This window comes from Barbus barbus (genome assembly GCF_936440315.1).
Source record: "Barbus barbus genome assembly, chromosome: 25".
Lineage (NCBI taxonomy): Eukaryota > Metazoa > Chordata > Actinopteri > Cypriniformes > Cyprinidae > Barbus > Barbus barbus.
The window spans coordinates 30583939-30597314 of NC_136753.1; the positions used below are offsets into that span (position 1 = coordinate 30583939).

The following is a 13376-nucleotide window of genomic DNA, read 5'->3' on the forward strand; positions in this document are numbered from 1 at the left end:
CGATGCAGTGACTGACAGCCAAGCATTCACCTCAAAACATTAGATTCATCCGCGCTGGAGCCGGCGAACTACACACATAATGAAGATAATTCTGCAAATAACTGCAGTTGCAGGTTTCAAACAGAGATGGAGACAAAGAGGCAAAACTTTTACAGGCTACAGCTTTACTTAAAATACAAAATGAAAACAAAATATAAAAATATTATCAATCTATAATAATGATACTAAAATAACACTGCTGTAATCTGAGCTGTGGTTAGAATAATAGTGTTTGCAGACACACAGCTGGCTGAATTTTCATACACGTCAGACGCATCCTGAGTGTGTTTGTAGTGTGAATCCTCTTCAGTATGTATACTAATTTATAGCTTTTGTTTTCTAGACATCGTCTGTCTTTAGGGCTGGTTTTAACTCATGATTTCAGTTGTAGATGTGAGTGAATGAAGCAGGGGGATTTTTATCATCTATTGTTTTAACAACCAGCTGGGAACTGGTCCAGACTCCAGACTCTTATCATCCAGACCTCTCAGAGTCCTTAAACTCACATTAACCTGCGTATTCTAGTCAAAAGCATTGCTAACATCTTACTACATCTTATTGTAAAGTTTTACTTGATTATTGGAGTATGTTTTACAATAAAATACTATGAGTATTTCTTCTTCAAAATTTCATGTTTAATTTGTCAATTATTTGTGAAATTTACCAGCAATTCTGTGTGAAAGTTGTTTCAAATTAAATTCTACGTTAATTTAACATAAATTGAATATGTAGCCACTCAAAACAAACTGATTAGAAACTGTTTTCACTCAGAATTTACAAGTAAAATGGCAAGCAACACTGAATTGAATGGTATTTTGGAAACTGAAATATAGTTTTTGTGTGAAATGCGCTCTAATGTTCTTGAAAGAAATAATTCTTTAGAGTGCATGAAGACCGTTTTCAGTTTCAGGTTTGTTCTCTGATAAACGCTTGGCTGTGAATCATTCCAGCGCCATGAAGCACAGGCTGGAGTTTATCCAGAGTCTGGAATGTTATTTTGCCCGCGGGGCAGGAAGGTGCACCTGGCATCGGCCCGAACACAAACACGGCCGGAGCGACTCGAAGCACTCAAACGCCAGACACAGCGTGCTGAAGCAAAAACATCTGAGAACATTTAGCATGCGTTTCCATCCAGTGGTCACTTACTCGTTGGTGTTTTAGATGTAGCTTGTGTTTAAATGTGTCAATAAGCTTGCTCCAGATATTAAATGCCAATTAATAGTAAAACAGAGTAGTAGAGGGATCATTACAAGAGGTGTAACTACACAGAACTGCATAGAGCCTGAGAGAACCACTAAATTAGCTCAATCCACATTTTCAGTTCAGACACTGCTCTGGAACAGATTCAGATTCCTTTTATTTTATTATTTTATTATGCTTCACATAAAAACAAAATTACGTTTCACACGTCCACACCTCAGTAATTCAGTCCCCAAATATAATCAGAATACTAATAAATAAGCTAAAAATACGCTGAAATAAAATAAATCTTTAAAATGCAGTTTGCCAGCTGAACTGAAAATGCAAACAGAGTTGAACATCTTTCTGAGAAATATCAAAAAATGGTTCAAACTAAAACAGGTTTGTGAGCATTGATGGTTGTTTTTGTTATGTTTACTGTGCTTGTTATTTTACATTCTGTATGCAATTTTTTTATTAAATTGGGACTGCGGCTGCAAATTAGCCATTGGCTAGAAGCCTGTATGTAGAGCATCTGCGATGTTATTCTGCATAGTCCCTGTTAAATAAACGAGTAAATAAATCAAATGAATATCGTGATGGATGTGTTTTGGTTTGCTGCTGGTTTAATTGTTCTCAGCCCGACCTCGGTGGAGAATGACGTCTGAATCCTCCTAAACGACGATTCCGTTTGTATTTCTCAGAATGAGTTCAACCGTCAGTCTCTCCCTCTCTCATTAAAGCATAGTTTGCATTGTTTACCACATGACCCGCCCTCGGCGTGTTTGAACGGCGTTACACAAACACACACAACATGCTCAGACGGATTCTTCCAGGCTCACCTGCGCCGCTAGACCAAACACACACGTCTGCTTATCCCAACATGCACGTCTGCACCTTCACCAGTGCTGTGCTAACACAACCCGTCCGGCCTAGTTCATCCAAACCTGCTGAAGTCCTGTGACTAGTGAAGGAGTCTCAAACACTGAACATATACAACAATATAGACGTTTTGGCCAAAATCTGATGATTGACGAAGGCTGATCTCATAGATTATGAGAAACAGTGTTCCAGTCTAAAATGTTAAAGCAATAGTTCGCCCAGAAAAGAACATTTGATGACTTTGCATCAGTGTCTCAGCAATGGATGCTCTGCAGTGAATGGGTGCCGTCAGAATGAGAGTCCAAACAGCTGATAAAAACATCACAATAATCCACACCACTCCAGTCCATCAGTTATCATCTGGAGAAGACTAAAGATCAAACACATCCAGCATTAAGATGTTTTTAACTCAAATACTATAGAGTCCATAATAACTCTTCCTCTCTCACATCAAAACCCAGACACATATTTGTTTAGATCTGTTTTGTCTTGTAAACGCTGCTTGATCTGTGCAGATTTCTCTCCTGATTCAGACCAGAACACTTTTTCACTGGAGGAAGAGTTATTATGGATTATGGACTCTATAGTATTTGAGTTAAAAACATCTTAATGCTGGATGTGTTTCAGCTTTAGTCTTCTCCAGATGTTAACTGATGGACTGGAGTGGTGTGGATTATTGTGGTGTTTTTATCAGCTGTTTGGACTCTCATTCTGACGGCACCCATTCACTGCAGAGCATCCATTGCTGAGACACTGATGCAGAGACACATTTATACAAACCTGATGAAGAAACACACTCATCCTGATCTCTGATGAACTGAGGGAGAACACATTTTCAGTGAATGTTCATTTTTGGCTGAACTATTCCTTTAATGTCCTGTAGATGGTCTATATTCACTATAATGTCACATGATCTTGTTTTTCTAAAACCCTCCCTAACCAGTCAGCATGAGGACTGCGGCCGTATGTTTTATGATGTTTGTCTGCAGTCAGACAAACTGCGATGTGTTTCCCACAGTCGGTTCTCAGTGAGCGAGAGGGTTTGTGTCTGTCTCTGTCTTTGTCCCTCTCTCTGTGTCTCTCTGCTTTGTCATTCCCATGGAAATTTGCAAGCAAATTGTGACACCCTGTGACCTCTTTCTCACTCACTCTCTCACACACACACACACACACACACACGGCTACCACACCCACTCACCCATCTGTGGCACTGCCACTGTCAGCAGACTGTGTGTGTGTGTGTGTGTGTGTGTGAGTGTGTTTTGGTGCTTAATGGTCTATTTGGCAAAAAAGAAAGCAGCACTCATTAGCACAGTGAGTACACACACACACACACACACACACACATTTATCTGGGCATGTAAACGAGCACATAATATAGACTTCTGTTGTTTTATCGTCAAATTAATTCTAATTACCACAGACTAACATAAACCACAAAAGAAGACTTTTTTCTATTTAAACATTATTTTATAGATGAATATTTATATTTTTTCTATACCATATGGTAACACTTTACAATAAGGTTCATTAGTTAACATGAACTAAGAATGAATAATACTCCTTTATTAATCTTAATGTTAATTTAAGCATTAACTAATGCATTATTAAAATCACAAGTTGTGTTTGTTAACATTAGTTAATGTACTGTGAACTAACATAAACTATGAACGACTGTATTTTTATTAAATAATGTTAACAAAGATGAAAAAATATTGTAATAAATGTATTGTTCATTGTTTGAGTTAATATATTAACTAATGTTAACAAATGACACCTTATTGTTATACCCAATATATACTGGATCAGCGTTATATTTATATATATATATATATGATATGTGCTGGAGGAGCTTTATGTATTTTAGATAGATATAATATATGCAGGAGCTTTATATATTTTATTTATATAATATATGCTGGAGGAAGTTATTTTTTTTGGTTTATAAATCCATTTTTCCAGTTAAAGACAGCCCTGAATGATCCTAAAGGGAGGTTTGGTCAGATTTAAACTCTTTTCTGAGGTCAGATTTGTTCCCAAACTGCAGCTAAACAAACACACACACACACACACACACACACACACCCCTCCTCTCTCTGTCTGTCTGGCTCGACTGTGACCGTGAATGACCCGTGAGAAAGAGCCAGGGGAGGGGCGGAGCTTTGACCTCTCTTGACCCCTCATGACCCCTCCGTCACACTGCGTCTGATCTCTGAGTGTGTGTGTGTGTGTTTGCCGTCATCAGCTGCTCTTGTTGGCTCTCTGAATAGACGTCATAGTGTCAGTATTACAGCCTCATCGACTCAAACGACTGATGCTATTGTTGTTGTTTTATTGATTCTGCTGAAAGCATGAAACACCAGAACTTTTTTTACTTAAAATATTTAACTGTTTTGAAAGAGATATAAATGTATCTGTTTGGTGAGAATGATGCCGTAGCAGATGGATAAGATGCTTCAGCAGTAAATGGTGTGTGTGTGTGTGTGTGTGTGTGTGGACAGTCAGTCATTATGAATGTGTGTGTGTGTACGGCTCTGCGCTCGTGGTTCACGTCACGTCCTCGCACCATCAGCTGTCTCGCACTCTTTTTGTTTTCGTATGCAAACCGACTCGCTCAGACGATTCAGTCTAGACCGGGGCTCCGGCCCGTCCCCCTCGTACCCATCTGCCCCGGGGTGTGTGGGAACGCAGGAGCTTCAGTGTTAGTTTGTCTCTGGTGGATGTGGATGTGCATCATGCAGCTCCATGCGGTGGACGGTTTGCATCCGTGTGTTCAGACGCGCTGCAGCGGTGAGTCTGACGCTCTCTAGCGTGTCTTACGATTTATTTAAAAATGTATCAGCTAAATGTACTTAAATATTTTGGTCTAGTGTAATGTCTTTTGTAACTTTTTGTTAATGGTATGACCTGTGTAATTTATTCTGAGATCGCCATGAAAGTAGCCTTGATGCTGGCATGGCATTAAAAAGTGAATAAATAAATAAATGATAGTGTCTTAGAGAAGCTGCTGTGTGTTTTAGCAGCTGTTGGAGGTTCAGGCTGCTGGGTTTGTCTTTGTTTGATTTCATTATTTTGATCAGGTCAGTCCTTGCAAGTGTGATGGTACAATTGAGATCAGTTTTCTGTGTCTGGACATCTTTTAACATTGACTGTGATGCTGACTAAATGCAAAAAGTTTGGGGTCAGTAAGATTTTTTTAAAAGAAATTAATACTTTATTCATTAAGGATGCAATAATTTGATCAAAAGTGACAGTAATGACATTTTTAATGTTTTGAAAGATTTCTATTTCAGATAAATGCTGTTCTTTTGAACTTTCTATTCAACTGTGAATCCTGAAAAATGAAATGTATCATGGTTTCCACAAAAATATTGGGATTTCAACATTGATAATAATCAGAAATGTTTGTTGAGCAGTAAATCAGTATATTATTATGATTTCTGAAGATCATGTGACACTGAAGACTGGAGTAATGATGCTGGAAATACAGCTGCAGATCACAGAAATAAATTACAGTTTAACACATATTCACACAGAAAACAATTATTTCACATTGTAATAATATTTCACAGTTTTTTATCAAATAAATGCAGCCTTGGTGAGCAGAAGAGACTTCTTTCAAAAACATTTTAAAAAATCTTACTGACCCCAAACACTGCTGTATAAATGTGTTTCTGTAGATGTTTCTCTTCTACATAATGTTCATTTTTTTATTTTTGACCAGTGTCTTTTCTGAACAGTATTTTCACGTTTACTCAAGTTTTCAATTAAATGAGTCCCTGGAGCACAAAAGCAGTCATGAGTAACACAGGTATATCTGTAGCAATAGACAACAATACATTGTATGGATCAAAATTATACATTTCTCTTTTATGACAAAAATCATTAGGATATTAAGATCATGTTCCATGAAGATATTTAGTAAATTTCCTACCGTAAATATATCAAAACTTCATTTTTGATTAGTAATATGCATTGCTAAGAACTTCATTTGAACAACTTTAAAGGAGATTTTCTCAATATTTAGATTTTTTTGCTCCCTCAGATTCCAGATTTTCTAATAGTTGTATCTCAGACAAATATTGTCCTATCATAACAAACCATACATCAATGGAAAGATTATTTATTCAGCTTCAGATGAACCTCATGACTGGTTTTGTGTGTCTCTGGGATCAAATATGAAGAGTGCCATTAATAGTTTGACATTCAGTGAGATTTACAGTACTTCTGTGTGTGTGTGTGTGTGTGTGTTTCTGCAGCCCAGCTGGAGTTTGTTCAGATTCTGGTGATCGTGGTGGTGATGATGATGATGGTGGTGGTGATCACGTGTCTGCTGAATCACTACAGACTGTCTGCACGATCTCTCATTTCCCGCCACGGACGAGCGCACAGACGACACCTGCCCCTGCCGTCGGTAAGAAACACACACACACACACACACACACACACACACAGTCTGTGACGGCTTCATTCACACGCGCTGATGTCTGTCTCACTCCAGGCATTGCATCACAGTGGAGTAACTCTTCTAATTTTAGGTTCAGCTTGGTCACATTATCATTGACTCACAACACTCGTGTGTGTGTGTGTGTGTGTGTGTGTGATTTAATCATCCCATAATTCAGATTTTTGCTCTCACTCACTAAAGAAATCCTGACATCTTGTGGATGTTGGTCAACTTCCTCACAATATGACATACTGCAGTAAATAAATAAAATAAATATAAATTATTTTTAAAAAATGACACTGATTTGAGCTGAAATCCTTGTATTATGTGAGCAGAAAGAGAGTTTGGAGTGAAAGATGAGAAGTAAAACTAGCTCAGCTCAATTTTAGATCAAGATCAAGATTTGTATTCGTCACATACACAATTATACAGAGTATAACCAGCAGTGAAATGTAGGTCAGGTCTGCTCCAAGGACAGTGCAGTTATATAGAATACAAATATTAAGAAAAAGAAAAGTAGAAAAAAATAAAATAAAGATTAAAAAATATAAATGTGCAGGTCAGTATGTTGTTGACTTAGATACAAAAAGTTGTACAGGGACAGGGTATGTAAATAGCAGCAATATGAGGTAGAAAAAATTCTGAAGCTTATTGATATGGTGATATTTACATGGAGTCAAGTGATGTTATGACACAGAGTTAGAGTTTAGGAGCCTGATGGCCTGGGGGAAGAAGCTCCTCCTAAGTCTCTCAGTTTTTGCCATCAGGCTACGGAAGCGCTTACCAGATGGAAGCAAAGTGAATAGATGGTTACCAGGGTGATTAGAGTCCTTGATGATTTTAACAGCTCTATTTTTGCAGCGTTTGAGGTAGATGTCCTGCAGAGAGGGGAGAGCAGACCCTGAGATGCGCTCAGCTAAGCGCACAACTCTCTGTAGTGCTTTGCAGTCCTGATTGGAGCTGTTTCCATACCACACTGAGATGCACTGAGTCAATACACTTTCTATGGTCCCTGAATAGAAAGTTTTCAGGATTGCTGGTGAGACCCTGAATTTCCTCAGCTGTCGCAGATGGTACAGTCTTTGCCTGGCTTTCTTAACCTGTGATTGGATGTGTGTAGTCCAAGTCAGGTTCTCGGAGATGTTTACACCGAGGTACTTGAAGCTACTCACCCTCTCCACAGGGGTCCCACTGATCATAAGAGGAGTGTAGGGCTGCTGCTGTCTCTTCCTGAAGTCCACGATCAGCTCTTTAGTTTTGCTCACATTCAGAGAGAGACAGTTGTCCTGGCACCATGATGTGAGTCTCTCTACCTCGTCCAAGTATGCGGTCTCATCGTTGTTGGAGATGAGGCCCAGAACCACAGTATCATCAGCGAATTTGATAATAGATGTGGAGCTGTGAGAGGACACGCAGTCATGCGTGTAGAGAGAGTAGAGCAGGGGACTCAGGACACAGCCCTAATTTGTCTGTCAATTTTAAAGTGACTTAAATTAAAAACTATTAAATTACTAAGAAGAATGTCAGCCCAGTTTCTTGGTTTGTCCTGCATAATTTGTAATGTTTTTCTCTCTGTTTTTCCTCATTTTTCGCAGGAGGGCAGTCTGTGGTCCTCTGATGGTCCCAGCTCTTCTAGTGCCATGAGTGAGGTATGATTCATTTCATCAATAACTGCATTTATGTGCAAAACATGCTATTCTTGCTCTATACTCTCATCCAGAGATGACTACTGATTATTTCCAGAAAATAAGTCACACCTGACTACAGAGGTCAAAATTTAACTTGTTGAAAGAAAAAAAAGTTGCAATAATAGTTGTAATAATGTTAAATACAGTAAATAAAACATTTACAAACATTGTAAACACTATAAACATGTATTTTAGTTCCTTTGAACACTCCACAATAAATCCTTTCAATTTAACAGTATCCAGAACAAAACATAAATTAAAAATATAAAAAGTATAAAACAAATGTAAATTATAGTGGCACTCAATAGAAATAACATGCATTATAAATGCCAAGCCTAAACAATTCTATTTAAAGTAAAACTGAAACTATCAGCTTCAGGAAAAGAGCTGTACAAATAAACTTTAGCTCACATACTCATTTTATTCTGTACAAATCCAAATATGTGGCTTAATGCATGTTTTGGAAAAGTCTCAGCATGTTTCAGATGCTAAAATAAATAAATATGACTTATATTCCTTAAGTTTTATTATGGGGGTAGAATTGTTGCATAATTCCAAATAAATAGATTATGATCCACAAATAAATAGAATTAGATCCACAAAAGGTCACAAACATGAATTAAATTCACAAAAAATTAGATTTGCAAATAAAAAACATTCACAAATATCTTCTTATGTCACAAACACAACTTTGCCTGGCATTCATTTGTGGATCGCTTTGTGGATTTTGAAACATTTCTAGCGTCAAGACACTAGCAATCCACAAATGCATGGACTCCACCCACCGTCTACTCAAGCCAATCAGATAACAGCCTCACTTCGCTGACCAATCATAGCACGTTCTCGCTATAGCCAATTACGTTTCGCTTTACAATCAGGGCGGTCTCCTCCTGAAATAACTTCATTCATCTGCGTTGGCTCAAATAGGAAATATAAGGGCCATACAAATTGGTACAGTAAACAATGTTTATAATGGGATTTCTGTCTCTCTCGCAGGTTTACGCTCCGGACCGGGTGCCGTCGTACCTTCAGCGCGAGCGTCTGTCGCGCTTCCAGCCCACGTTCCCATACCTCCCTCACGCCATCATCGACCTCCCGCCGACCATCTCTCTGTCAGACGGCGAGGAGCCTCCGCCGTACCAGGGCCCCTGTTCCCTTCAGCTGCGGGACCCCGAGCAACAGCTGGAGCTCAACCGCGAGTCGGTCCGAGCGCCGCCTAACCGCACCGTGTTCGACAGTCCACTCATCGCTCCACCGGCGTACAGCGAGGTCATCGGCCACTACTATCACCCCACATCACAGACTCACCCCACAGCGCTGGTGCAGGGCGCGATCCACATCAGCCACACCGACAGCAGAAACACACGCAGCAAAGACAAAGCCAAAGCACAGCACGTCTGACACTCAGCTGCCTCTCTTCCTCTTCTGGGGCCTCATTTATAAAACAGGGCGCAGAAACCATACGAAAATTTGATCTTACAATCATATGCGTTACTAGGGTTGGGTATCGTTTGAATTTCATCAATTCTGATTCTGATCGATTGCCAGTTTCGATTCCAATGTGGTTAAAAAAAATCTAACATTTAGATATCAAGCATATGTGTGTCCCTGCAGCACAAAAGCAGTCATCAGTAACACAGGTATATCTGTAGCAATAGCCAACAATACATTGTATGGATCAAAATTATACATTTCTCTTTTATGACAAAAATCATTAGGATATTAAGATCATGTTCCATGAAGATATTTAGTAAATTTCCTACTGTAAATATATCAAAACTTCATTTCTGATTAGTAATATGCATTGCTAAGAACTTCATTTGAACAACTTTAAAGGAGATTTTCTCAATATTTAGATTTTTTTGCTCCCTCAGATTCCAGATTTTCAAATAGTTGTATCTCAGACAAATATTGTCCGATCATAACAAACCATACATCAATGGAGAGATTATTTATTCAGCTTTCAAAAAATTGACCCTCATGACTGGTATAGGAGTAATTTTTTTTTATTTATTTTTTTATGGAGGTTGTACTTCTCACACAATTCTGAAGAAAAAAAATATTAGACAACTAAAAATCTGATGGCATTTTCTGAATGAATGATTCAATGACTCACTGAAGATGGACTCGTTTCATTACTGGATGAATCAGTGTTGCTGAATCAATCTCTTGAATGAATGATTCAAAGACAAACACATTTTTAACAGCCCCAGCTAAAAAAAGAAGATGCACACACAGGAATTGATAGGTGGAATTGAAATCTTCATTTTACAACAAATATCCAATTCTGGAATTGGAATTGATTTTTGATTCCCAACCCTATGCATGCATGTGATTCATAGAATGAACGTACGCACGGAAAACGCACGTATGCCTCTCTTTCAGATGTGAAATCTATATCACAAATGATCTTGAACTTGCGCACAACTGAATGGTTTCAGCTCTCTGTCTGGTAAACAACTCCTGAATAATGTCATTAACATATAAAAGATCACCAGTCATCGTCTAAATTTCCAAAACCTGCAGTACTCCAAGACAAAGTGTGTACGTCTGCTCAGACCCTGACGTCAGTGACGCTAAGCTCTTTTCCACTTCAAAGGCAGTTTTTACAAATATAGTTGAGGCCCGTGTTGTTGCCCGAGAGGCAGCGCTTCAGACTTTCTATTCATATTTACATGATATTTGTCCTCAGTGCTCTTAGTCTCTCTGTACTCAAACTCTGACCACAAACAGAAACGCTTCCTTTCAGCCCGTTAAGATTCGGTCTTCCTCTTAGAAACAGTAATCACCGTCTCATGATTCTTCATCACAGTTCTTCTTCTGTTAGACGTGCGTGACTTCCTCATCAGAGTTCTGCACAATACTCAAAGCATCCGACTGTTTTGGAGCAGATGTGGAAGTGTTTGTTCAGTTGTTTGCGGTCAGAGAGAGAGTTAATGCTTCAGCGGTAATGTACGTGTGTGTATATAGGCTACTATATCAATATATATATATATATACATGTATATGGAAAACTGAAAAACAAACTTAAAAGCACGGTTTTAGAGTTATTTATATAAATGTCTAAAATTGCACTATTTTTAATGTAACGATATGACAGGCCTCGGCTTGTGATTGGTCCACAGATGGTGTGAGTGTCCTGGATGCTGGTTAATGATGAGTGTGAGTGAGTTAACCGGTTAACTCTGCTTAACTCATCCAGATGTGTCGAACGCCTTTGCTTCACAGCTCGACTGAACAAATCTGAATCAATGTCGCTGAGAGTTCTAGAGATCAACGGTAGTCGTTTTAACTAGATTAACTAGTGTTAGCTTCGGTTTCTTAAGTGTATTTGCCTTAATTTTATTCTAGATTCTAGAAACCTGGATACACAATCATTGATGTTTAGAACAGAAAGGATTTCTTCTGCTCGGCTGTGGCGCAGCGGCTTGGGTTCACATGCGGCGTCTCTTATAGCACTTTACCGACTCGTGGGAGGAAAACAATCGATGAGCTGTAGCCGCCGGACTCGTTTGGAGTAAACGAGCACTAAAGCAAACGAATATGCAACTGCTCCCTGATCGGACGACGTGCGCAGAGCTGAAATCACATCATGGGATTGGTAACGATCTTGAGCTTCACCAGGAGAGACAGCCGCTCTGATTCGGAGTCACTGAATCAATGAATCTAAGATGAACACAATCTCATTCACTCGCTGCCAAACAGTGACTGCTGGTGAACCCCATGATTCGGTCTGCGCTCGTCTGTGCGCTCGGGGAATATCGGGTCCGATTTTGCCATGTTCGCTTTTACTTCAGAGAACCGCTGCTAACAGGAAGTCAACAGCTGGAGAGAGGAACTCAACCAGAAACTGAACCTAGTCTAGTCTTAAGGGTCATTCTGTATTATTGTTTTAGTCATAGATGCTCGGAATGATTCATTTGCTGTTTTTATAATATATATTCCACATTATATATATCGACTGAATACAGACTTTAATCCGGCTTTTTGTATTCCAGACTAGTTAATTGGTAACTAACTACCCTTGGATCATTCTTTTTATTATGTTTTAGCAATAGATGTTTAGAATAATAAAATTTGCCATTTTTATAATATGAATTCCATATTATAACAGTAATTGGCCATATGAAGATTTTAATCTGGCTGTGTAAATACCCAAACTAGTTAGGGGTAACTAACTACCCATGGGTAATTTTTATTACATTTTAGTCATAATTATCCGGAATCATTAATTGGCCATTTTTATATTATATATCCCATATTATATCTGGCCAAATCCAGACTTTAATCTGTCTGTTTAAATTCAGATTTAGTTAGTTGGTGACTAACTAGCTGTGGGTTGTTGTTTTATTATATTTTAGTCATGGATGTTCAGAATCATTAGTTTGCCTTTTTTAATATTACAGTATATATTCTATATTACGACTGAAGTAATTGGCCAAATGCAAACATTAATCCGGTTGTTTAAATTCCAAACTGGTTAGTTGGTAACTAACTACTAGTGGGTTGCTATTTTTATTATATAGCATATTTTTTATGCTATATTTTTCAAATTGTAATTAATGGTCAGAATGTAGACTTGAATGCGACTGTATGAATTCCAGTCTAGTTAGTTGGTAACTAACTACCCATGGGTCGTTCTCTCTCCAGCTGCGGCATGATGTCTTCCCTTTACAGAGACGGCCGTTTGTTCCCTGTGAGATGCCAGTGTGTCACATGCCCCCGTCAGCCAATCAGGTGGCCGTTGACAGGAAGTGACAGTGTATGCATGATGATGATGATGATGATGATGATGATGAGGTAGTTTAGTGGAGAGAGTTGCAATATACCGATTATTTGCCTTTTGATAATGTAGTTAGTTGTTTAGCTCAGATTAAAGATGTGGTAGTTGTTTTTTGTTATTGTTTCTTCTCATTTAAAGGTCATTTTTGTTTGGTTCACTCATTAAACAGACGGCAGGTTTGTGTTGTTCACTCGACCCTGTGCTTTAGTCTCTCGTTTGAGAGGCTCGTTACTGTGAGTGCAGACTGAAGAAACGTGACGAGTGCCTTCCAGTCTCCAGTACAGACTCGCGTGTGTGTGTGTGTGTGTGTGTGTGTGTGTGTGTGTGTGTGTTTAGTTCTGTTGCCTTTATGTTTGAA

The 13376-nt window shown here is 38.7% G+C and overlaps 1 protein-coding gene across 1 annotated transcript in view; it reads left to right on the forward strand.

Annotated features, from left to right (window-relative positions):
* Positions 1 to 10450, forward strand: part of pmepa1 (prostate transmembrane protein, androgen induced 1) — a 25081-nt gene extending 14631 nt beyond the window's left edge. Inside the window, exons 2-4 of the mRNA XM_079377444.1 lie at positions 6360 to 6514; positions 8143 to 8196; positions 9232 to 10450. Coding sequence (XP_079233570.1) covers positions 6360 to 6514; positions 8143 to 8196; positions 9232 to 9636 — 614 coding nt within the window. The 3' untranslated portion in view covers positions 9637 to 10450. The remainder of the gene's footprint in view (positions 1 to 6359; positions 6515 to 8142; positions 8197 to 9231) is intronic.
* Positions 10451 to 13376: the final 2926 nt, after the last annotated feature.